Source organism: Anas platyrhynchos, chromosome 4 (genome assembly GCF_047663525.1).
Source record: "Anas platyrhynchos isolate ZD024472 breed Pekin duck chromosome 4, IASCAAS_PekinDuck_T2T, whole genome shotgun sequence".
NCBI classification, from domain to species: domain Eukaryota; kingdom Metazoa; phylum Chordata; class Aves; order Anseriformes; family Anatidae; genus Anas; species Anas platyrhynchos.
Genome location: NC_092590.1, coordinates 19,046,043 through 19,070,477, shown reverse-complemented (window position 1 = coordinate 19,070,477; position 24,435 = coordinate 19,046,043). Strand labels below are relative to the sequence as shown.

Genomic DNA, 24,435 nt, shown 5'->3' with positions numbered 1-24,435 from the left:
TCCTCTTTGTTCAACAGTTCCTAAAATTGAGGCGTTTTTCCAAGTTTGCATTTGTCTGTATTATGTCTTTGTTCCAAAGCAAAAATAATTAAAAAAAAAAGAAAAATCCTGGTGGCTGTCTTTACAAGTGACGTTACACGGCTTTGTTTCCAGTTGTTAATTACCGCATCGTGTGTTTTCCCCCTGAGCAGTTAAAGCCTTTGTGCGCACCTCGTGAGCTGCTTCTGCCCTCAGCCCCTACCCTCCGGGGCCTGAGCTGCCCCCCTGCAGCTCTTGGTTCGGGAGGGTGCCTTTGCTCAGCCTCCTGTCTTTTTTCTCATTTTTTTTCCCCTTTTGTCTGCGACACAACATCCTCTGCCCCTGCACGTGGGACTGCCCGCAGATGGAGAAGCAGGAAGGGGCAGTGCCACTCCGGGGCGCGCTGAAGTTTTAAGGGGTTTCACGGGGCGCTTTGTGGAAACAGCAGCCCAGCCTGAAACCAGGAGCACGCTGGAGAGGGTCTCTCCCTCTCTCTCTCCCTCCCTCGCAGTAATTTGTGTTTTCCATCCTTGTGCGGGGACCAGCCAGAGAGAAGGAGACACCCGAGCCAAGCAGTCCTGCCTGCTTTAACCTTACAACAGCCTGGAGAAGGGACTCAAAGCCCCAGACCGTCCCTTTTTTTCTCCACCCCTCCTTTTTTATTTTTTATTTGTACCATTGGAAACCGGGTACCGCTCACACACGATGTATAGGGCTGAATATCTGCTTGTTTCCTCGCACCTGTGCACTTTTGCTTCCATCTGTAGGCAATCAATGGCCCTTTTGCAACCCCTCCGGTCTCCTGCTGCGGTTCCTGGGAGGCACGGGGCGGGAGGGAGCCCATTGGGACCGGCAGCGGACTTTGCACCTCGGCCACCACCCCGGGGTGGTAATTTTTGTGATGTCCTGGTGATTTTCGTGCAAATCCACACGGACAGAGCTGCCACAAGGAGGGAGAGCGCGTTCATGCTTTTATTGAGCAGCACCCGGGCCGGGCTGGCAGCATGCATGGGAGCAGCGGGGCCGCTGGAACAAGGGGCAGCGGTGGGAAGCAGCAGGGGCGCGGGGCGGTGACACCACTGCTGTCCCCAGGGGCGGATAAATAACCGCGGCTGGTTATTGCTCATCTATTTCTCATCGTAGCGGGGCAGGGGCAGAGGCGGGGGGTGCTGGGGAGGGGGTCCGGGCCCTGTCAGGGGGCCAGCGGCCGCCTCTCCGCATCCCTCCGCGACCGCGCCGCCGCCTCCTTCCTGCTGCCATTCCTCTGCGTCAGCTTGTGGATGAGCAGCTGGATCCAGGGCGCCTCGGGGGCCACGCACACCTTCCTGCTCCTCGTCAGGGACAGGCTGCAAGGCGACCGGACCCGCTCAGCCCCCCGCCAGGAGCCTCTTCCCCTAAAGATTTCCCAACCGCGCCGCCACCTGCAGGGAAAACCCCTCCAGCCCCCCCGGCGGGGTTGCAGGGCAGCTGGGACCGGGGTTTGTCCCGAGCACAGCCCTGGTACCGAGAGGGGCAGCTTTGGGGTTTTTGCACCGCCCGGGCCCTGAGCTCGGCACTTACATGATCTCCTTCCTCCTGCAGTGGATACCCGGCGGCGTAACGTCGATGGCGAGGATCAGCCCCAAGCTGATGACCTGGGCGGTCGATTTGATGCACTTGCACCTCTTGTTGGTCAGCAGGCTCTCCAGCGACAGCCCTGAGCCACAGCAGCCCATGTCCCGGGCTCAGTCCCCAGCTGGGGGGGGACAAATGGGGACATCCCCCCCCCCGCTGTCCCCAGTCCCCGTCCCGTCCCCCCGCGGTGCTGTTTAGCGGGGCTCACAGCAGAGAAAGGCAAAAGCAGGCGGCGTTGGAAGGCGCAAGGCTGAAGCAAGGCTCATCCCTCCCCAGAGAGCTTCCCATCTCTCTTTCCACGCATTTAGCGGGGTTTAGCTTCAACTCAGCTGATGTTTTCGGAACTAAACCTGCTCCCTGCCCACCCGCCGAGCGCTCAGCCTTGCAGTGCCTTGAAGAGGAGCAGCTTAACCCCACCATGCGAATCCCACCCCGGGCACGCCCTCGGTTCAGCCGGCGGGTCGAGAAGATGAAATTTTGAGTTCAACGCTTGCCAGAAGGAGAAGGAGGAATCCGAAAGCTCGGAGAAGCCCCACGCATCCAACAGCACCGCCCGGGCCCCACAATCACTCACCGTCCCCTGGCACCAGGCTGCTCAGGAGCAGGGCCAGGGCCAGCGCCACCGGCTGCAGCCGCATCCTCGCCGCCCGCCCCGAGCCGCGGGCAGGACGCTTTATAGCCAGCCCCAGCGGGGATTTTGCGGGTAGGGAAACGCAGGGGGAAAAGGATCTGCCCCGCGCCCCCGGCGTCGACTTCCCCGCCGTCGCTTCCCCCTTCGGCACGTGGCCCGAGGCACCTCCCCGCCCCGCAGCGCCACTGAGAAATGCAGAACCCAGCACGGCCACGGCCCGCAGCCGGGCTCAACAAACACCCAGCGAAGCTGCAGGGACGCCAGGGACGGTAACGGGGGTGGTAAATCCAACCTTTATTGGATGCGTGTGCTGGAGGGGACATCGCGCTTCTTGCTGGTGCCGAGGGGCGGCGGGGAACGGCACCGTGGGGAGGGGGCAAGGGAAGCACGTGTGGGCATTTGCAGGGGTTTAGGTGTATGAAACGGGGGAAAACAGCCGCGGGGCATCACACGGCAGCACCTCCGGGCTGGGGGCTGCCCAGATTTGGGCAGGACCCATCTGTGTGTCCCGGCGGCGGCAGCTTCCTCAGGGAGGAGCAGCTTTCTTCCTCCTGCCGACAGCAGAAGAGGAAAACGTGTGAAGAGCTCACCCCGGGAGGGCTCCCAGAGCTCCTGGGGACCCCCATCCCCGCCGGGGCTGCTTACAGCTTCGGGAGGTCCTGCAGGAGTTTCTTCACCCAGGGGGCGTTGGGATCCACGCAGACCCTCTCGAGGGATTTTAGCTTAATCCTAGAAAACATGCAGGGTTTCGGCACCGCCACCTCCAGCCCCCCAGGGGGAGGCTCAGGGAACTGAGCCCCCTCCCGGCGCTTCCCGTGGCCAGGGGAGGTGTGGGAGGGCAGGAGCTGCCGGAGGGGAGCAGCGTCTCGCCCCCCGCAGCCACTTACACCACCTCCAGGCGCCGGCAGCTGCTCCCCACCGGCCGGACCTCAACGCTCTCGTACTTGGAGGGGTGGATGAAGGCGGCCGTGGTCTTGGCGCAGCGGCAGCTCAGGTTGCCATTGGCTTCCAGGAGGGCTGGAGGGGCACAGGGCTCGCACACCACCCCAAAACGCACCCCCGGCTGCTTCTCCCATCCCATTCCTCTCCAAAACCCTTTCCGGGAAACGCGTCTCCCCCCGCCCCAACCCTCCCAGGGCCAGCACCTCTTTGCCAAAAAGCCTCAGAAACATTTCAGCCCCTGGAAAAAGAGCACGACGCCCCTCCAAAAACCTTCCCCCACCTGCCGGCAGCCCCGCAGACGGAAGGGGGGCACGGGGAGCCCCCTGGCCTCACCTGCACCCCCGGGGCGGTGGGTCGCCAGCAGCACCCCCAGCAGCAAGGCCACCCACGCTGCCATGCCGGCCCCATCCCCGGCCCCGCCGGCACCCCCCTATTTGAGCCGGAAAATAGGAGAAGTGCGGCGGCGCAGGCGGGAGGCCCCGGGGTCGGGTGGTTTTTGCCCGCCGCCCTTCCCCGCTCAGGGTGCTCGCCAAGGTCGCAGCGCTGCAGGGGGGTGTGGGGTTCCCGAAACCAGCGCTGTTTTCCCTTTCCTGAGAAGCTGGGTCTGGTAAAAACGTTCGTCGTTTTCCCCCTCGCTTGTTCTTAGTTCACACGGCCATGCAAAGCTGGAGTTCCCTGGGGTGTTTTAACCTTCTGCACGGGCACTATTGGTGTGCCAGCTGTAGCACTTAAAAAATATTCCCCACTGACTTCGGGACAGTCAGAATCAGCAGGAGGCGAGCTCACGAAGCACCTCGGAACAGCAGCAGGGCCATGAGATCCGTGCCCCACAAGCTGATTTTCCCCCCACCAGGCACATCCTGGCCTGAGCTCTGGGGACAGCGGCTTTGGCTCTTCCCCCCCACCACCCATCCCAGCTGAGGCTGCTGCCCTGCACAAACCTCTGTGTGTCTCTGTCCTGGTGCCCGAGGGGTTTTCACCCCTTGACCAGCAGTGGAAGCGCTCCACCTGCAGCCTGCCAGCCACGGATCCGTCAGAGAGCACCCCGGGTGCAGAACGAAAGCTCGGGTCTAAGCTCCAACAGCTTTTACCAAAGCCCCACGGAGCATCTCCAAAACTAGGCTCAAGGCAAGACCCAGGGGAAATACAACAAAAGAAAAACCCAGATTTTATTTGACTCGAGAGACAAGACGCACGCTCTGTGGATGAGTGCTCTCAAAGTTGCTCCGAGAGAGGTGGGAACAGCCCCCGAACAGCACAGACTTCAAAGAGCACGGGCAGGGGAACCAAGGAAGAGTTCCCTCTCAGCACTCGCCCACCTGTGCGCGCAGGGAGCAGCCCGGCTGCCACAGGGCCGGACACGGGGCTCGGGCTTTCGGGAAAGGGGGAAGCAGGGGCAGAGCGAGGAGCCGCCAGGTTTCCACGCCTGTGCATCATCTGGCAGGCTGCCTCGGGGCTCTGAGCATCAACTTCCTCAGCAGGAAACTTATTTTTTCTTCCTGCAGAAAGCAGAAGGAGGAGCAATGTGTGAAGGCAGAAGAAAACGGGTCCTAGGGGAGGAAGCTCCTGCCCGAGCTGGAGGAGGTCACCGCCGTTTCCCCCAGGGCTGGTGTCCCCAGCAGGGACAGCCACCCCCCCCCGCTCTGCCTCGGACCTGGCACACTGCAGGAGGAAATTTTCCCAGCCTAGCACTGAAGCACCATTGCACTCTCACGACAGCTCCTGACACAATTTTCTTCCCCAAAAAACATTCTTTCCCCCTCTCCCCCCCCCCCAAGATGTTTTTGGAGGCGCAGCACCGCACACAAACCACGCTGAGCACAGCCTAGGGGTGGTAACACATGGGATGGGGTCCCTCAGCTCCACAGAGAGCCCCAGCAGCCCCCTGGGAGCCCTCGTTCCTCTAAGCTCTTCCCAGGACTGCAGGCACGAGCCAAAGGGGCTTCAGCAAAGCAACTTACGTGCTCGCAATGCGCTTCAGTAGTTTCTTTACCCAAGGGGCCTCGGGGTTCACGCACACTTTTGACGAGGTTCTTAATTTAATGCTGAAACACAAGGAGTGTTTATGAGCGTTATACTCCCTCCAGAGGCAGGGATCTGAACAGCCGGAGCTGATCTGCAAGAAGCAGGTTCCATTCACAGCTCTCGGACGTGGTGTAGGTCAGCGGAGGAAAAGCCTGGCTGTGGCTCATCCTACAACCCACAAGCACACCCCACCTGCACGCTCGCCACTCAGCACCAGTGCTAGGTAATCACACTTTCCCCTGCTTGGAAAGGCTCGTTTAAAGCTTCAGCACCTCATTTCTGGGAGGTAATTCTGCAGAAGCTGAAGCAGTGGGAAGGTGAGCAGTGCTCCCTGCGGCTGCTCGTGCCCCAGGGACCTCTGGCACACTGCCTCTGATACATTTCCTTCGCCAGAGGTGACCCAGAGTTTTCCAGCCCTGAAGCACGAGTGCTGCTGGGAGTTTTGGAAGGATTTAGCTTTCAGAAAGGAAGCTGAGAAGCACAGTGGTTGCAGAAGATGACGCTCAGTGCTGGCCCTGCATCTCTGCGCGAGCAGAAGAGAAAGCAGCTTTCTGCCCCCACGGCTACGGCAAGCAGCTCGCAGCACTTACATGATCTCTGTACGCCTGCAGGTGCTTCCCACAGGTCTTATTTCAATGCTTTCATATCTCTTTGGGCTGATGTAGTCTGAAGTTGTCTTTACACACCTACAGCTCAGGTTCCCGTTCACTTCCAGGATGGCTGAGAAAGAGAGAAGGGAGCAGCTTACAGAGACAACGCGTTACGGAAAGAGGCTGCATCTCTGCAGCTCCCGGAGAGCCTGGGGTCTCCTGTGGTGCAGGACGAGGATTTGGCACCTTCCTCTGCTGAAGCACTGGCGACTGAGGCGGGCTACCGCTCCCAGCCGCGGGTATCTCTGCGAGGACGCCAGAAGCTCACCTGCATGGGCCGAGCGGGACATCATCACCATCACCAGCAGCAGCAGCAGCAGCCCCAGGAGCACGGTGGCTCCGGTTCCCCGCCGGGCTGATGAGTGCATCGTGGCAGTGTGAGGAGCCGGCGGCACAAACCCCTCTATTTATCGGCGGGGGGCACGCTCCGATACGCGGCGGCCGGGGCCAGGGCTGTCACACGCGGCAGGCAGAGCGTGAAGGAGAGGTGAGATCATTTCTCGGAGGCTCACCGCAGGCAGGCCAGGAGCCAAATTTGCAATGTTATCGATAAAAGGTGGCTTCGGGGGTGGAAGGCCCGCTTGGTTTCCCCACGTAATCTCCACCTCCCGCCCCCCGACCCTTTCTCCTTAGCTGGGGCTGTACAAACGCCATCAGCATTCGTTCCCTTCAGCATTTACTCAACCACGAAAGGAGCCCAAAATACAGCCAGAGCCCCGGCCCCGTGTAAGCAGGGTTTTTTGTTTTGTTTTGAGGCGGCCAGATATTTACATATTTCTTTCTGAGGGCTATAATCCCCCACGCTATTTTTTGCGCTCTCTTACATCAGCAAAAAAAAAAAGCTCAGCGCCGTACAGTGGAAAAAAGAACAAAGAACTTGGCAGCTCGTTTCCACCCAGCCCTTCGCTGTGCTAGCAAAAGCACCCAGGAAATGCAAGAGATGACTGGCACAGCGGCACCAGCAGAAGAGAAACCAGGATCAAAGCACCGCGTGTTGGTGTGCAGGGGCTGGTCCCACGAAGCCAGCATCGCTGGCACTGACACGGGACGTGCAGGGCCTGTTTTCAGCCCCTTTAGCCCCAAAAGCCATCTTCATGGGGCACCACGGGGCTGCGGGGGGACGGGGGCTGCGCTCTGGGCAAAGTCACCAGGCGGGAAGGAAAAGGGGAAGGGGACACAGCCACGAGAGGGAAGTGAGGAGGAAGGAAGAGGGCAGCAGAAAGATGATGTGGTTGGGTGGCAATGCTGTAATTTGGAGCTTTCAAATCACGTCTGCGTTTTATATAGTAATATGACAGTAAACTAAAAAAACACAAACCACATGAGTCTTCTACTTAGAGCATAAGCCACTCTCCGCTCTCTCAGAGGCTTGATTTTCCCTGAGACAGGTGCGAAAATCTGGCAAAGATCTCGTTCAAAAGACCAAAGCCAAAAACGGGGAGTTGAACTCAGAGCCCAGGGACAATTTCCAGGATCTGTTCACAAAGTCCTGCAGAGGGAATGACACCGCCCTGCTGCAACGCCAGGGGAAAAGGAGATGGCTTCAAGTTAGCCAGGAGAGAATCATCCACCTACATGAAGTACTACAGAGACCCCAGAGCTTCAAAACCTTTCTGAAGTTTATGACTTTGACACGGTGCCGCTGGGGGAAACTGAGAGAAGTGAAGATGACTTTCCCTGCAGCAGCACGGAAGAGAGGAGGGGGCAAAACGAGGAGCTGGGACAAAGCGAGGAGCTCACCCCCAGGCTGCAGGGAAGCCACAGTTGTTGCCCTGTCCCTTGGCCAAGGGCATCCCTGGCCCTGCTCCTGGAAACTGTACTTTGGGGAGAAAAACAGCCCGAGCCTGCATGGCACGACCTGTCCTGAATGGCTCAGTAGCAAAACCAAGCCCCACGGTGATTTCAGGCCCCGGAGTCATGTGGCAGTCACTGCCCGTGTGGCTGGGAAGACAAACCCAGCAGAGCCCGCAGCTCCTGCTCAGACACGTCCTCTTGATTCATACCCAGATGCGGATTTTCACAGTGAAGCCCAGCTCTTGCTCAGTCGCCGCTGGGTTTCCCCCGTCGGGCCGTGCAGTTGGGTGAATCCCCGCACACATTTGCCTAGCAGCCGGGCCCCGAGCTGCTGGAAGTTTCTGCTTTGGGTAGGAAAAGTGAAATAGACGTTGACGCGGCAAGAAAGGAGAACTTGAGGGAGATACTGTAATCCCAGGGTGCTTAAACTGCCTTGGTAGTAGTGGTGGTGGTTTTCATGCATGACTAACACATACATTGACAAACATCGTGGAAGAAAAGCTTGCAGTCACTGCTGAGCGCTAGGATCTGTGCATGCTGAGCGGTAATTCTGAAAAGGCAGGAGGAGGGTGAGGATCTAGCCCACGGCTGTGCTTAACCCAACCACATCCTGGCTGCCAGTAATTCAGCAACGCGGCCCTGGCACCTCGAGCAGTGCGTTTGTCCGTGCCATCGCCAACTGAAACTTGTCAGAAATATCCCAGCAGCTTCTGCATTTTCTGCAGCAGCTGCACCTTTGATTCAAATCAAAGCCTTGCCTGCATTTATGGGTTCTGTTATTATTATTATTATTATTTTCAATCCAGTGGATCCTCCCGAAATCCTTCCTATGGCACCTCTATGCAGACACCTCCCTGAGGACATGAGTGTGGCAGAAGAGCGGCGCTCTGCTCGGTGGCTTTGCTGTGCTTCTGCAGCCACCAAACAGCTTCACACACACAAGTTGGTGACAGAGACAGAGAAGGCCTCAGGCTGGTTCTCCAAGGTCAATGATTTCCTTGAAGGCACTGAAAAATAGAGGGCGTGAAATGAGAGGGGAAGCAGGTGAGGTGCTTATGGCAAGGAGAAGAAACTGTCACAGCACTTCCACAACCATGAGCCAGGGGCAGAGCAAGGATTTGGTCTGCAGTAAGGGGGTAACTTTGGAGATGGCCAGAAAGCGACCTGAGCTAAGAAAACCAGGAGGAAAAAAATAAATAAAAGAAAATCGCCTTGTGCAACAGAAGCCCAACCCTGATGGAAATGAGGTGGGGACACCAGGCATCCTGCCCCACGGAGAGCAGGTAAGGGTCCCTAGGAGACTGTGTTGAAAACATCTGTGGTGAGTGAAGCCGTGCTGGAGCCTCTCGGCCGCACTGAAACCCACTGCACTCGTGGGGAGTGAAAGTGTGCTTCCAGCACAGCCCTCCCATCCCAGCACCCCTCGCGCGAAGCACCAAAACTGCTTCAAAGAAGGAAAAAAAAGTACCCCTAAGAAAACCCCAACGGCAGCGAATTGCCACCGCTGCGGTTTGCGGTCCGTCACCTGCTTCAGAGGGAGATGCAGAGATACCTTCAGCTGAAACATGAGGGAGTCGCACACGCACCTGTTTCAATTCCCATTTATCGTGGTTAGGGAACTCGCAGGCATTTCCACCCTAACTGGGAGTAAAGCAGAAAAATCAGGAGCTTGAATCTACCCCCAAATAACACTGACCCAACGGCACAGCCCAGGGGAAGGGAACAACTGAGCTCCCCCAAAGGCTGGCACAGCTTTATTTATGCTCAGATGCAAAATGGTCAGCGCTTACCGAGGCAAACTCCAGGTACAGAAATGAAATTTCAACATGAGAGCACCAGAATTGGAGAAATTCTAACAAAAGCAGCCCAAAGCTAGGTCATTCAACCACATACCAAGCCGACGCTTGCTGTCCTAGGGCGAAGGTGCGTGGATGTGCTAATGAACAAGATCTCATTTTCTGCTCTGTTCTCCTGAAAGCCAGAGGTGCACTCACACCTGCCAGCAGGTGAAAAACCTACCTAAAATTAGAGGTATCTTTCAAAGTAGGGCTTCGCTATTTGGCCTGCTTGAGGACTTTGCCAAAGGGAAAGCACAGGACGCATTCAGCAGCGCACCAGGGCACAGCCTGAGTGCAGGGGCAGTCTCTGGGGCTGTCCGTCCACCCCGGGGATGCAAATAGCACCGGGCAAGTGCAGCAGAAAACCCCCAGGCTGCCTGCTAATTTGCACTTGTAGCCAGAAAAGGGTGCAGGAGAAATACCCAGCACCCCCGCGCTTCAGCGCCAGAAGCCCTACACCCGAGTTAACCTGAAATTAACCCAAGGTCGAGCAGAGGAGAAGTGCCATTCCTCAAAGACACCCTGGGAAGCACAGCGGGCTGCCTTGCACAAAGTGGGAGCAGACCCCGAGGGCTCTACCAGCGAGCCTGGGTGGCCACAGCCCCGACGAGGGGCTGAGCACCCCCAAAAGTGCACATTTGCATGCGGCAGGCGCGGAGGAAGCGGTGCAGACGCCGCAGGTGCAGGGCGCACCCGTTAGCGGTCTGTGCGGGGGCACCGGGCTGACCCCGACCCCAGCAAGGCAATGGAGAGCTGAAACGAAGTCAGAGCGTGACACGGAGGGACCAATGGAGTGCTGGCCCGGGTGTTATAAGCAAGGCTTGCCTGGTGGCATGGTGCTTGTGGCACCAAGCTGGTGGTGTCCCTGGAACGGAGGAAGGTGCCCCAGCACCCAAGGCTGGCACGGTGCGCCAGGGGAGCAGCTGGAAACTCAAAGCAGAGGGGTTACGTGGCTCGCTTGTCCTGTTTCAGGGAAAGCTGAAGACGTACGGAGGAGCACTGAGAGGCACCTGGCACGAAGAGGAGCACCACTTGCTTCCTAGCCCCATAAAAGCCTCTCCGGCCACAACAGAAGGCCTGCCCCCTGCATCTAGTGGCACATCTCTGCCTCACGTTTGTACCCGTGACTCATTTCCCTACAGATGCCATCCGTTTCTTTCCAGACTACCCGGGGCTGACTGCCACAGCACACATGACATTTGTTTCTCCTGTTTTCCACCTGTTCAAAGCGGCGTTTACACGTCTGGTGCTTGCAGCAGCTCGACATTTCCAGTGCCACCAAGCCACGCTGCATTTACCCATCCTGCCCGTAAAGTTCACAAAGCACACAGCTGGTTTTCACTGAGGTCCACTCAGTGTCTCAGGGTCTTTCCTCACCTTCTCTTTGCCAGGTGTCTCCCTACCTCTTCCCCCAGAGGAAGATCTTTCCCCACCTTTCACCTGCAAACCCCCACTGAAGTACTTTTAAAAAAACCTAGCCAGCGAGAGCGACCGTAAAAGTAAAAATGGCAAGGAGGGGAAATCCAAGTCTCCACAGAGAAGGAACCACACTGCTGCTATACAAATGTCTTTTTGGGGGGACAAGCACCCCCCCGGCCCTGGAAAGCCCCTTCTCAACACTTTCTGGCTGGACCCAGCGCCCCTGAATCAGCACTTCAGGCCCCGTGAGCCGACACGGCCACCTCGAGCTGCTCTCAGCAGAGAAGGAGAAATCTGAGGCCAACTTCTGCAAGGGACTTCAAGCCTCCCCAGCGGAGAGAAACGATACCGAAAGGGTCATCTCGCAGCTAAAATAACCCAACGTTGCTTCAGGGCAGTGGGGTGCAGGCTGCCCCAAGCTGTGCCTCCCGAGGTGGGTGAGAGGGCAGCTCTTCCACAGAGAGGAAAGGCTGAGGGAGATACTGGAAAGTGAAAACAAGAAGCACGAGCCCATGAAACCATGAAATCAGCTTTGATCTTTCCTCAGCTTTTATCTCAGCCGTTGCGTGCTAAACACACCCTGAGAACCGATATGGCCTGAAAAGTCTCAGCTGTGGCAGGGCACGGCCTTGGGCTGGGTCCAGGACGTCCCTGAAGCTATCTGCACGTCTCCTCTGCCTCTCGTATCCCACCTGCTCATGGCTCGGGTGGCTGCCTGCCACAGACAGGGCACAGAGCATCTCCTGGCTTGGGGTTTTGCTGCGCCAGAAATGTTTCCCAGCCTGAGCCCACAGCTGTCTGGCCCCGTTAGCCAAGCAAGTGGAAAATAGATGAAAAGCAGTTTTTATCCAACCAGACTGATTTTTTTTCATGCATGTGTAGCAAGGAGGCAAGCACCCTGTTTCATCTCAGCCTTCAGAAGAGAGGGATTTCAGTTTTTGTCTTGCTATTTGTGAACATGCAAACTTGAATCGCAGCCACAGGTGGATTCCTTACTTTGTCAGCATCATCACCCAGAAAGTCCGGTTCTGACAAGCGTTAAATTTAATGCTGCCAGGTTCTTGGCACAGCTTTTTATTCCTGACTTGTTCTGCTTTGGCCCTGTGGACTGACCTGGCCCAGACTCGGTGAGCTTCACAGTTGGTGGACCCACGCCACCAGCTGTGTCGGTGCAGATGGGCAGCTGTACGGGCTGCTCGAAGAGGAGCGGTACATGGGGCATGCTCTGGGCTTTCTGAGGTTCATTCCCACCTTAGAAACATTTGCAAGTAAGAAGGAACCCAGTATCTTGCCATGTGGTTTTGCCTTGAGCCTCTGCAAGACATCATCCATGGTCGAAATGTTTGAGTCAGTACAGGCACCTGTGTGATAGATGTTGTGCCTCGCTCAGTGCTGGGCAGCCTCAGGCCATGAAAGGCCAGGGACACTGCTAACAAGTGGCTTTATATCATAGAGTCACACATAAATGCAGATGGGGTTCCAAAACCAAGCTGCTGATGGAGCTGGTATGAAGAGAAAGGCTTATCTGGAGGCTGAGCTATGGAAAGGGGAAAGAGGTGCAGCGTCTGCTGAGCGCTGGGGACGTGGAGTTTAATCCCATTCTTTACACCATTACAGACCTGCTGCCTGCTTGCAGATGTAACAGGGCATTGAGATGTGTCGTGTTTCTCCACTCTGATAAACTTAACCATGCAAAACGGTCACCAAAGGCGCGCTCATAAAGGCCTGGAGCCAAAGGCAAGTGCTGAAAGCGAAGTCATTCAGAAACTCTTCTGCCTACAGTGGTACTTGCTCGGGTGATTTCCAGGGCCCCAAAGGGAGAAAGCCGTCTCCAAATACCTTCGTTAAAGGAGTGACCCTGCTGTTTAGTCACTTGAATCAATCTCTTTTTTTGTCCAAAGCAAAAAAAAAGCCAAGCACTTCAGAGGCTGAGCTGGGTGCAGGGAGGGAGCAGAGATGAGAGCAGCAAGCGAGCGTGCACACCCCGACACCTCCTGGTGCCTTCGGGCATAACGAGATACACGGCGTGAGCCCTGCAGAGAGCTTCCCAACTGGGAAATAGCCTTTCTTGAAGCAGAAATGCTAAATAACTATAATCACCATGATAAAATATTAATAATTAAACATTAAATCTCACTCATTTCCTAATTGAGGCAACATCGGTGTTTCCGACAGTCTGACATAATTGATATCCAAGGGAAATTTATTTCATCTGTCTCAATAAATATTTTATCACCTTCTCCTATTAAACACACTCTACAGGTCATCCACAAGATAAGCTCCTGCCCTCGCCTGTGCCTAGATTTGTCAGAAAACAGCCTTTTCTTTCCCTTTATGTGCTAAGGAAAGACAGAGATGCACACACAGCTTGGAAGAAAAGTAGAAATACCATCCTACAGAAAACCGGGATTCTTTGACAATTCAACTATTTTGATGTAGACCCTAAAAAAAATAATAATAATAAAGTTATTTTCCTTGTTCAAACAACAATATAAAAAGAAAAACTTCTGAGGGTCTGTAACATCTGTGCTTCAAATGAAGTAAGTTTCACAGAGGAGGAGTACCGTGGCATGACCCAAGCTGAGCTGAAAAAGCAAATCTTTCTGATTATGGTCTGATATCAAAGTATGTTTTCCAATAACAAGAGGCAGCTGTTGCACGTTGCTGTGACAAATGGGGCCGTTACACGGATCGGGTTTGGAGTTGTATTTGGGATTTGTATTTTAGATCTGTGCTTATGAGAGGATTACTATTTGCTAGCAGATTGGTTTGAACTCACATTTCATCTCCTCTCTCTGCAGGCTGCCTGGTTGTCCTTACTGACTTTCCTAACGAGTTGCCGGCTGTATTCCACTTTCATCTCTGAAGCTGACTTCTTTTGCCATTTCTCAGTTGCTTTGCCATGTAAATAACATCTCAGCACTCTGACCTTTCTCCTTGACGTATACATCCGCTGCGTGCAGGGGCTATGGAGGCCACGCGAGGACACGAAGGGACTGAATCTCAGTAAACCAAAGTCTGACATCTCATCTGACACACATTACAGATAATGTAATTCCTTCCTGGGCTCACTGGATAACTAGTTTTCACACCAAAAAATAGTCTGAACACAGCAGAGCAAGTGTCCACACTACAGAAACTGGAAAGGTTGAGCCAGGGCAGAAGGATATTAAAGCTAGAAAAGGGTTTTCCTTTCCAGGACAGGACATTTTCTTTTCCACAGTCCTTTCTGAGGACATTTGACTGGGTATTAACAGCCTCTGTGGCAGGCAGATGTGGGTATTTCACACAGCAGCAGTTTTGGCTGTGTGGGAGGTTGAAGCGGTGTACAAGGGAGGTGCGTAGAAAGGCATCTCTCCCACATGAAACAAGGTGGCCACATAACACAAGGCTTCAGCATAACAAAACGAGGGACTTTCCTTCTCCCAGGGGAACGCAGGCAGCTTCAGTGCCCACATCGTGTAGATACAGGGTTGAGACTTGCAAGGGCAGAAGTGAGCTCTGTTAAACAAGCCAACAACAGCAACAACAAAAGGACCAGCTGGGTTCTCACTTTGCAGTGACCCCACTGGATTGATGCAGCCTTTCAAAAAACCCCAAACCCTACATGTCAGAGCCACGTTCACCATTTCAGCCCATGGCACCAGTCTTCAGGCACACCGATTGCAGCCGAGCAGTTTGTGAAACGTGTGTGTTGATGGCCAGAAGGTTTTGTCCTTATATGAAGGCATTTAAGCTTTTTTTGAGGAAAGCCCCTAAGAACAGCTGCACGGAGTGAGATGCACAGCCCAGTAACTCATGGAGGGCAGGGGCCCTGGTGGATGCCAGGAGAGAGGACAAGCAGAGGAGCACACCCCAATACTTGCCCCTCGGCCGTGTGTCCAGCATCATGTGCGAAGCTGCTGGAAAGCCGGGTCCCTGCGAGGCTGGGGGCTCGGTGCCGCTAGGGAGCAGCAGACACTCGCAGTGTAGCTGCCAGAAAGAAAAATAAAAAATAAAGGGATAGAAAGTGAGGCTTTCATACCGTCTGTGATGTACGGAGGTACCTGGATGATGAGCAGATTACAGCCAAAGCAGACTGAGTGCATGTGAAACGATTTAACATTATTTTAGGAGTTAGGTTGGACTCCAAGGAGGATTTTTCACTGCCCCCTTAAGAAAGGGGATTGCCAGAAGTATTCCTGACCCACCAGCTTTAAGGTTTTTCCCAGTTCCTCCTTTCTGTCACGATGCAAGCAGGCTGGAGGTGGCCAACACCACGGCATCACCCGGTGCCGTCAGACCTCAATGCAGGTGGGATCTGCACCACATCCAGGGTGCACGGGGATGGGAGGCTGCTGAGAAGGACAAGGAAACCAGCTGCCAGGGCAGGAATGAACAGAGGAAACAGGCTTGGGGAAGGAAAAGGGAGCTAGGAAGCAGCAGCCCTCCTTTTGCAGAGCACACAGGTCAGAGATCTTTGCTCTGTTCCCAGGCGAGAGCAGTGGCAACCTGTGGAACTGGCTCATCTTGATGCTCTGCAGCAAAACACTGTTCAGGGGAGGTTTTCGGGTGGGGAGAGGCAGAGAGGCATCCTGGAAATCTAGAAATGCCTGTTAGACCCTACAGCCCCTGCAGCAATGTAAAGGGACCATCTGCTAGAAGGCTGCTATGCGGAGCAGCAGCCACCCTGAAAGACCAGGAGAAGGAGACGTAGGCAGCAAAGCCCTCTATCCCCCGCACTGCTGCGGGGCTGGCTGCAGGGTAATGAAGCAGGAGAGGAGAATAACCTGCAGCCACCACCTCATTTAGGGCTGTCCCTCAGTTACTGAGAACAACAGCAAGCTGGGTGAGGAAACTCAAGTTGCATGCTGCTGCGCAAAGTGCTCTGCGGCTGGAAACACAGGGCTGGAAGGGCAGCAGGCAGGCGAGCAGCTCTTGCACTGCCCTTCAAAAGCTAGCACCATCCTCCAGACATATTGTTATCCACAAATCAGGCTGCAGCGGGCTTGTGGATGACCACGGGGATGCCTGTCCTTATGAAAGGCACCTCTGTGCAGAACCCCCTTTGTTAGTCTGACAAGCTGCACGTGTTGTATGCAGCCAGGCTTTTTTTATTATTATTATTTATTTTCCCAGTCCAGCTAGATTTATTGGGAATTCTGCTAGAAGCACAAAAAAGCTAGTCCATGTGTAATGACTGCTTAATATGTATACAATGGCCGTGTTCCTCACTGGAAAGGCTGTAGGCTAGGCTTAAGCTGAGACAGGAACGTTACTGTCCGGCTGCACACCTGGGAACAGCTGGAACCCGTTAGTGTCGCTGGAAGCCAGTGTGCAGGGCAGAGAAGTAGAGAAATCCCATGGCTGAGGCTTCTTCCCCTGGGAGCAGCTGGAGCACCAGACTGCCTGCTTGGATCCTTTGAGCGTGCATTTGTGCTTACCTGCCCGGTGAGCACACGCTGGGGATCCCTGCTTTCATGATTCCTAAAGCTCCTCTTTAGGATTAGGAGCAGGACTGAAGTTTTCAGGAGCTCAAAGTGAACTTCGTTACTAATTTTGCCTGGGTTTTTGCTTGGAAGGGAGCTTTGCATCCAATAGACACGCTTTGTGTGATGTTCTCAACAGGAACACAGCCAGAAGCCTGCAGTGTAACACTTTGGAGATGAGATAGAGGAGGCAGAGGAGCAGTGCTATTACCCTGACATCCAGCTAGGCCTTTAAACGTCATGAGACGAAGCCACCAAGTTACTCCAGCCCCCAATTTACCCCTGTAAAGTGCAAAAAAGCAGGTAGTGACACATCATGAGCTAATAGTTTTGCACAGTGTTTGTTTTGCAACAGTCAGGACTTCTGAGTAAGTGATACAGGCGGAGGCTTACTGAGTAACCCAAACAAACACTTCAGCAGGAAGACGAGCTGTGATACAGGAGCACGTAACCACTTCTCTCTGGCCAGCCACAGGAGGGCAACGAGGAGCTGGGGCAGCATTTTCCCCAGGTTTTGTGCAAACCATCACCCGGGCAGCGTGATGCTCAGTCCCAGCTGCTGGTTGCTGTAACCACCAGGTTTATGGGTTGAGCATCACCCGGGCCTGGCTCTCCCTTAATGCTCAACCTATCTCACAGGAAGCCTTATCTGCTCCAGCGCTCACTGAGCACTTGCACACAAGTGCAGCAGACTCTCCCAACTGTTTCATGTGTCACCCTAAGGCCGATGACGTGTGCCTGCCCCCAGCCCAGCGTGTGGGACCGGCAGGCCACGTAATGCAGCAGACAGCACCACAGGTGTGATTCATAACAGATCTACACCGAGCCTTGCCTCGCCCAGAGCGCCTTCTGTGCCTGACTTGAATAAGCCAGGGGAAGAGTTTAAAGGTCACGGTGCTGAACGCCATGCCAAGGACTCCTTCCTGCCTCAGAGCCAGGACTGCATCCGAGAGCACTTCTCCTTGGCTCTCCGAGGAAGGCATCCCTGGGAAGTGCCTCCCAAGTCAAAGCCAGCCAGGCAGCACGACTGTCTCTCAGCCACCAACACGCTGGGAACATATTTTGTCCCAGCAAAAGGCCAGGATTCACCAGGACAGGTCCAACACCAGCCTGGCCTGAGGACAGACTGCTCTCCTGAGCAGGAGGACAGGCTTTGCAGCCTGCTTAGCCAGCATAAAAGTTTGGGAGGCAAGAAGTGAGTCCGAGGCAGTGCATAAAGCCCGATCACACACCTGTGCCCCGCTCCCAAGCTGTCGGACAGAGACTGAGGCTGTCACCAGTTTCTCATCGGCAAGGTCACAGCTGTTTTTCCTACTCAGCTGATATTTCCTGGTGGTATTGCCTCACTTTCCGAGACCCGGAGGTATTTTCTGAATGGTTCGAGGGTGTTCACAGAAATAGCAGCACACTCACACCCTGCTCCCCCAGCCTCTCCTAGGTTAGTCACCATCCTGCCTAACCTCGGACTAACCCGCAGACAGGGAGCCCACGTTTCCACCACACCTGTGGAAAAATCCTCCTCTTCAGTGGTAGCTGCCCTGTGTTACCTGGAACCAGAATAAGCAATTGTACTTCAGGGTTGCTACCAAACCTGGCAAAGGGCCTCCTGATGTCTTCCAACACAGAAGATCTGAAAGACGGAACAATTAAAGCTCATTATTCTCTCCTGAACGATGGACATTGGTCACGGGACATGCAGCAAGTGCCCTGCACCCCTGTAACTGGGTACCTGACAAAGCAGTCCCTTCAGAGCTCTGCTGAAACGCCAGTCGTGTGCCATTGCATACCCCAAACCTGCCACTACGGTGTCAAAACTTCCTCCCCACCTTGCATTGCAAACACACTCTGGGCATTTCCCCCTCCTCTGCAGCACCCTGTGGAAGCAACAGGTCTTTACATGAGCCCGAGTGAGTTTGCTGTCAACAAAATCCCTGCTCCTCACCGTTTTTACTTCTGAGATGTGGTAGCTTTTTCCGAAAGGCTAGTTACGTCGCTGCACCCTAAAGGAAACGGGACCTTCGCAGTTCATTTATGTTTTGAAACGCACGGAGGAAGCTGTGGTTTATTCTAGAATTAGTCACAGAGAAGAGCCAAACATCCTTCCCTTTTTCACTCTGGAAGGAGCCTGGGACCCATCAGCAGCTTTGTGCGCATCACTCTTCTCACTGAGAGGGTACGTACCCACCAGCTGTCTTACGTGTTTGTGAATTTACTTCAAGTTACGAGTACTTACAATGGAAGTAAGAGCATCCACTGTCCCAACCCCAAACCCCCATTCTGTATGCATCATGATCACCAAGACAGGTTGGTTCAAAGACACTACGGCAAAGTTTCAGATGGAAAGCCACGGACACTTTTAGGGTCATTCCTTCTCTCCACAGCGAACGTGAGGGCACAACACAATTCTCATGAAGTGTTCTCAGCAGATTCTCTGCTCCCAGGGGCTGTTTGCAAAGGGTGCATCTGCTATGAGCCAGTAGCAGTGGTGCGTCAGTGCGCTGGTATCTGGGCTACTGTGTTCTGTGCCAGGCAGCTAATTTGCAGGCAGGCTAACTTGACAGCTTACAGAGGAGGGAATTGGGAAAAAACTGCCCAACTGTGAAAAGTTTAGGAGTTACCAAAGGAGTACATCAAGCTGATGAGTTGTTATTTTAATAGGATGCAGTTTCAAGCCCTTGAAGTGGTCATATTTCCTCTACAAATCTTCTAAAACATGAAGAGACTCCTGCAATTCACAGGGACCTTGGAACCAGAAATTCAGCAAGTCTTTGGGGCACAGATGTGGAGAGGCCCAAAGACCACACCATCAACGTGAGGCTCTCCACTGTCTGGCCATTCATTTCCTGAGGCATACTGGCTCCCCTCCTTCCTTCATCCCTTCCCTTCTTACTCCTCTGCTTTCATCTCTAAGCCAAGTCTTGTTTGACGTACAAAATACGTTACAGCACATCTGTGCCCAGAAAAAACAAGCCAAAAGCAACCCCAAAGATTATTGCTGTGGGTTCAAAACCAGTACAAGTTGCTCTCCCCAGCGTGTGCTTCTCGTGTCAACTTAATTAGAGAAAAGACCCTTTGCTGCTTTTCCCTGAAGTGCCTTTTCAAACATTTTGAGAGCTACTGTATCATCACAACACTTTTTCACAGATGGTGAATTTTGGCTCAACTGCTTCTGAACTGAGTTGTACTGACACCAACAAGCCCGTGTTCTTCCAAGGACAGCGTGCACCACTTCACACCCCATACCTCAGAACACCTACCTGAAAGAAAAGCCCCCTAAAAGCAAAGAGATACTTCTAATTGCAATTGAAAGAAGACAGAGCTAAGGCATATAAATAAAGAAGTTCCTAGTAAAGTTAAACAGCAATGACCAGCAAAAACTACTTGTAAAACAATGGGAAAAATTGTATGTACTCACATATTGAAGTCTAATGCCTGTCAGGAGCTGTAAAAGCAAGAGGCCTGCTTCCTCTGCAACTCAGCTGTGCTTTGCAGCCCTGCTCCTGGAAGCCTCTCTGCTAAGGAACGTGGCCACAGCTTTCTTGCAATCAGCAGGGACTCGCTACACCTGGGTCAGGTAGGATCTGGTAGGCTGCCTGGGCACTGGTGAGGCACTTCCACCTAGGAGTCAAGGCAGGTGAGGTGAGCACGTGCATGCTTTGGTGCCTCTCTCAGCTCCCTGGTGATTGGCACCAAGGGGGAAGGCTGAGTCAAGCTAATTAGAAGAAGACAGAAGCAAGTTTAGGACATTTACCCCCTGAGTACTTCCCTCCAAATCTTGTCATCCCTTCTCCACAGTAATTTCCAAGCCTAAGTTTTACAAGTTCTGTGAGTTTGCAGAAGTGGCAGACCTTTGAGGAGAGCACATTTTTTCTTTAACATAGAAGCCACCACATCGTCCCAAATGCTGGGACAGCAGAGTTGTGCTGTACCTTCCCAGCCAGGGGCAAGGTCATCCCGGGCATTTCCTCTGCAGACAAGCGACAGGATGCTAGGGGAACTCTACACGTGCATGATGAGTTTTCTTCATCGTGTAGAAAATTGCTTCCGTAAAGTGGTAGTGAAGTGAGAAGGTGTTTCCCCAAATTCCCAAATGTAATAATAGCAGATCACTGTTTCTTTCAGAAGCATGCAGTGTCCCTTTGTGCTCTGCTGTTCTCTCCCTTCTTTTTAGCGTGTGCCAATCCCTCAAGTGAGAAAGTAGTTTAACGCTAAATGTGTGCTCAAGGAATTGAAACAACATAAATGGCAGGTTCTTCTCTCTCCTTTTACATGTACTTTGCTTACACATTTCCAGTGACCCATTTTACACGGCCTTTAGTGCTGACGGGGCTCTGCAGACAGATTTCCCCTACTCAGTAATATTTCCGCAGATACGCAGCCTTGAGCTTGCTTTTCCCTGCCAGTGATTAAGAGGCTGCAAAAGAGGTTGTTTCTCACTATTTCTGCTGCTTTGTGGCAGGCTATGCAGAAAAGCCCTACAATAAAGCAGTGGGAAAGAGAATTCAGGTAAGTGATTAGGACTGACACCTAGTACAAAAAGAAAAGCAAACTGCCTTTAATATTGCCTTTTTATTATTATTTTTTTTGGTGTTGAAGCCTAACTCCCTGAGAAAGCTAACGAAACCACAGGATACAGCATATGACTTTATGACTTTCATGAGATTATTTTCCTTCCAAGCCTCCGAAGGCTTTGTTTCCTCTTAGTACAGGTAACACTCATGCCTAAAGAAAACTTTAGGAAGTCCTTGCTAGGAAAGCCCTATGTCGGGGCAGTCACGTTCACAGACACCCACTCCCTCGGCGGGCTGCAGGTCTTGGATCACATAAAACTCACCTGCAGTGCGATACCCCACAGAAACGCAATGCCTTTGTTTAAAAAATCCCCTTATGGGCTGCAAGCCGAGGCTTGTTGAGCTGCAAGTGCCCTGCAGGCTGCAATTTAAACACCTCTGTCCTGGATGATTTATCTGTCAGGTACGTTCTTTTCCCTCCCGGCTCTCCCTATGTGCAGGTTATTTTCATCTGAGGAAGTTTCATTTCTGTTGATGCTAATGAAGCTGAACGCAAGGAGAAGACTCTGATTTCCATCAAGCCCTCCACTCCCCAGAGAGTCAGTGTGAAGTCAGCTAAGAAATCATTTCCCTCAACATCTATTATCTTCCCACAATTTCTTCTCAACAGACTTCTCCATATGAAAGCATTTCCCTGCCATTTCCCATCAACTGCAGATAGCAGAAAAGAAAAAGAAAATGAAGAAAAACTTTCTCTAATCTCTGTCTTGCCTCTGCATTTCCACCCAGCCTTGCAACAAGATTAGCCCCCACCATTTAAAAGTGACAGACAGCCAAAGGACCCTTTTTATACAGTAAACCACACCTCCCTCTCCTGAATTTAAACAAACTTTGCCTTGAAGACTTTTTGCCCCTTCCTCCTCCCCCAGGCTATTTCACAGGCTGGTGACAGCTGTGACATTTCAAGTCACAGGGTCGTCTGTGCCTGTAAGGACAGGATTTGGATTTTATTTTTTGATTTCATCAACACAACTAGCAAGGGGCAGGGACAGGTGAAAGAGGCAAGTGGTCAACAAAAGCCTGAGGGAGGTTTGGGTGGGTTGTGGGTCCGAACTTGGAAGCGGTGCAGAAATGAAAGGCCTCCAAGATCCGTAGCACCCTCTGAATAATGAGCTGACTCTGCTTTACAAAATCTGAGTTATCAAGTGTGCTTTAAAGAAGGATACCCAGCTACAACGGCACTGGATCTTTCCCAGCGGTCAGCATCCATTTCACAGGAAGATTGTAAGCAATTTCTGGACAAAGGGAAACAAGCTGGAGAAAGACAATACCAGTTCCTCCATGAGGCTTGTATCTAAATTGGAAAAAAAATTACAGCAGAGGTAAAAGGAAAGTGAAAAACCACTTGCCATCACTGTGCTATTAGGACACAGGCAGTGTGTTGCAACAGAGCCCCACTGGCCTTCACAAAAAAAAGCTCACAGGACCGACACCAAGCAAAGAGCTGGCAGCCAGGCTCACGCCTGTTCCAGGCGGGTAGTAAGTGGGCTTGTGCAGCCTGAGCGACTTCGTGTTTTGCAAGGTCAGGGTTTTTGGAAACCAGATGCTGGTGTAATGGATGCTGCCTGTCACCACTTCGTGGTGTGGAGGGCTGTGTCGCAAGGACAGGCTTGGCAGTGTGCTGGAGGGGAGAAGAATCACCTCTTGCATCATTCTCTGATTTTTTCTTGTGTCACTCAGAATAGCGTATGCTGAATTTGTTAATGACTGTGCCTAATGCCTCCTGCTTGATGTTCTTTCTTTGGCCCTGATGTCAAGGTAAATGATTTCCCCCAACCCTGCTTTGGAGATTATGCTTCCCTGCCTGCACACAAAACAGTCAGCATCACTATTCAGCTCTAAAAAGTGCTTGTGACTACAGATAAAATTGTAGAATGGCTGTTCTCCATGATGGTCTGTGTGATCTTCACTTAGATTGACCTGCTTAAAACTTTTAAACACTAGGTCTGGCCAATCACTCCTGGCTCAACCTACTGCCAGGTATTTCCTCTTCTGAAATTAAAATGAAAAGACTGGCCTGGTCTTGCAGTGCAGATTTGTATTTCAGACTTCCTGAAGTTCAGGAGCATTCTGCCTTTGTTTTAATCCAGCCCACAGTAACACAGGACAGTTTTGCTTGCTTGCTTGTTTTCAAGAACCTGTTACTAAGATAAGACCTCACTCACGTAAGCATTTGCAAAGCTCAGGTCCCTCCGGCCTAGCCCTAGGGTGTACACGACATGAATTGTGGAGCTCATGAATCTCCTCAACTCCTTCGCAAAGTATTGGCAGCTGGAGGTGTTCCGCTGCTGGGAAAATCACACTCTGTGCATTGCATCGGTGGAGAAATGCTGTTCCTGTTTCGCATCCAAATGGGCTCTGTAAATCTCCTCTGGAGATCTCTCTTGAACAGCAAGCTCCCTGAAAGTGATTTCGACCCTGCCCATTAGTCCTGGAGGAGACAGGTGATGTGCCAGCCCGAGGGAGGTGTCGCAGGATCCCAGGGAGGTCAGCAGCCAGCACGCAGGGACAGTACTGGCTGTGCTCCAGGCTTCAAGTATTGTGACTGCTACACAAACCATTGCAGGAACAATTCCCTCTCACTGCTTACCTCCTCTCTTCTCCAGAAGCAGTGAATCCACACAAGGATTGGCCCAGTCCTGGAGCTACTTTGCAGCCCCGATGACACCACCAGACCGAGCCTGACGCACGCAGTGCTGGCAGCAGCAGCCTGGGGACGTGCAGCTTCTCTCATCCCCAACCAGTTGGCGAGGCGAAATCTGTGTGCAGATGCGAGGGGTTTTCCACCCAGATGGGCCAGTGGCCTTACTCAGCTGGGTAAGTTTCCATAGCATAAGCGTGTTTCTCAAAATCCGCCTCCTGAGGTCGGGTTTGAAGCCTGGAGCAGGGGAAGTACAGAGAAATGTGTGCCGCTGTTAGCTACTTGACAGAGGACTTTGATCTCCAGAGCTGACAACCTAACACCTCCAAGAAGTAAGGCATTTCACAAAGCACTTTATTTGCCTTTTGTGAGACACGCATGGCGTTACTTGAGGGGTAAGCAGCAGTTACAGAGCACTGTCATCTACCACTGCTTATTGAAAAACAAAACAACACATTATTTCCTGCTAACAGCTGAAAAAATACTCCCAAAGGACACAAACTGATCACAGAGCAGCAACATCAAGCCACAGCCAGCACAGACCTAAATGCTCCACACGCTACAGAGTCTCAAAGATTGGACTGAAAAGATCTAAAGGAGGCAATAACATAAAAGCTTGAACCTCAGCAAAGCAGAAAATGATTTACGGCCAGAGCTGGTGTAGATTTAACCCTCTGAGGACTGAAAGCTCAGACTGAAAGAAAGGCTTTCCACATTGCTCTCGTTCTTGTCATATTCACACCGGTGGCTCTTGTTCTCTCAGTGCTCCCAGCACAGTGCTGAGCTGTTCCCTCAGGCCCAGCTATGCCTTGATTGCCTCTAAT

General features: G+C 53.0%; 3 protein-coding genes across 13 annotated transcripts in view; all 3 read right to left on the bottom strand.

The window, feature by feature from the left end:
• LOC106018832 (growth-regulated alpha protein-like) overlaps positions 1 to 24,435 on the bottom strand; it is a 58,315-nt gene that overhangs the window by 31,987 nt on the left and 1,893 nt on the right. For 10 of the 11 annotated variants that reach the window (XR_011808923.1, XR_011808931.1, XR_011808922.1 and 7 more), the window contains exons 2-3: positions 23,561 to 23,848; positions 19,815 to 20,017 (exon numbers count right to left, since the gene is read on the bottom strand). Coding sequence is in view for 1 of the 11 variants with exons in the window: in XM_038178975.2 (XP_038034903.1) it covers positions 4,692 to 4,704; positions 5,167 to 5,250; positions 5,821 to 5,950; positions 6,149 to 6,248 (327 nt within the window). In the remaining 10 variants the exon portion in view is untranslated. Of the gene's footprint in view, positions 1 to 4,350; positions 4,705 to 5,166; positions 5,251 to 5,820; positions 5,951 to 6,148; positions 8,682 to 9,260; positions 9,316 to 19,814; positions 20,018 to 23,560; positions 23,849 to 24,435 lie in introns of those variants that run through there. The other variant, XM_038178975.2, reaches the window with a different exon arrangement.
• Positions 977 to 2,340, bottom strand: LOC113843481 (C-X-C motif chemokine 13-like). Its single transcript, XM_027456098.3, has 3 exons — positions 2,207 to 2,340; positions 1,579 to 1,714; positions 977 to 1,364 (listed from the first exon to the last, which is right to left on the bottom strand). Exons 1-3 carry the CDS (start codon positions 2,268 to 2,270, stop codon positions 1,211 to 1,213), a joined length of 354 nt encoding a protein of 117 aa, XP_027311899.3. The 5' UTR covers positions 2,271 to 2,340; the 3' UTR covers positions 977 to 1,210.
• On the bottom strand, positions 2,529 to 3,644 carry LOC101800964 (alveolar macrophage chemotactic factor). The gene is made up of 4 exons (XM_027456101.3): positions 3,539 to 3,644; positions 3,151 to 3,280; positions 2,909 to 2,992; positions 2,529 to 2,814 (listed from the first exon to the last, which is right to left on the bottom strand). Exons 1-4 carry the CDS (start codon positions 3,600 to 3,602, stop codon positions 2,790 to 2,792), a joined length of 303 nt encoding a protein of 100 aa, XP_027311902.1. The 5' UTR covers positions 3,603 to 3,644; the 3' UTR covers positions 2,529 to 2,789.

What these genes read in the sequence shown, in the direction of transcription:
- LOC113843481 (XM_027456098.3), bottom strand. Translation starts at nt 2,270, where the DNA reads ATGCGGCTGCAGCCGGTGGCGCTGGCCCTGGCCCTGCTCCTGAGCAGC. An exon ending in CAGCCTGGTGCCAGGGGACG is followed by an intron (nt 1,715 to 2,206) that starts GTGAGTGATTGT and finishes GCTGTGGCTCAG; the next exon opens with GGCTGTCGCTGGAGAGCCTG. An exon ending in TGCAGGAGGAAGGAGATCAT is followed by an intron (nt 1,365 to 1,578) that starts GTAAGTGCCGAG and finishes GTCGCCTTGCAG; the next exon opens with CCTGTCCCTGACGAGGAGCA.
- LOC101800964 (XM_027456101.3), bottom strand. Translation starts at nt 3,602, where the DNA reads ATGGCAGCGTGGGTGGCCTTGCTGCTGGGGGTGCTGCTGGCGACCCAC. An exon ending in TGCCGGCGCCTGGAGGTGGT is followed by an intron (nt 2,993 to 3,150) that starts GTAAGTGGCTGC and finishes CATGTTTTCTAG; the next exon opens with GATTAAGCTAAAATCCCTCG. An exon ending in CTGCAGGACCTCCCGAAGCT is followed by an intron (nt 2,815 to 2,908) that starts GTAAGCAGCCCC and finishes TGCTGTCGGCAG; the next exon opens with GAGGAAGAAAGCTGCTCCTC.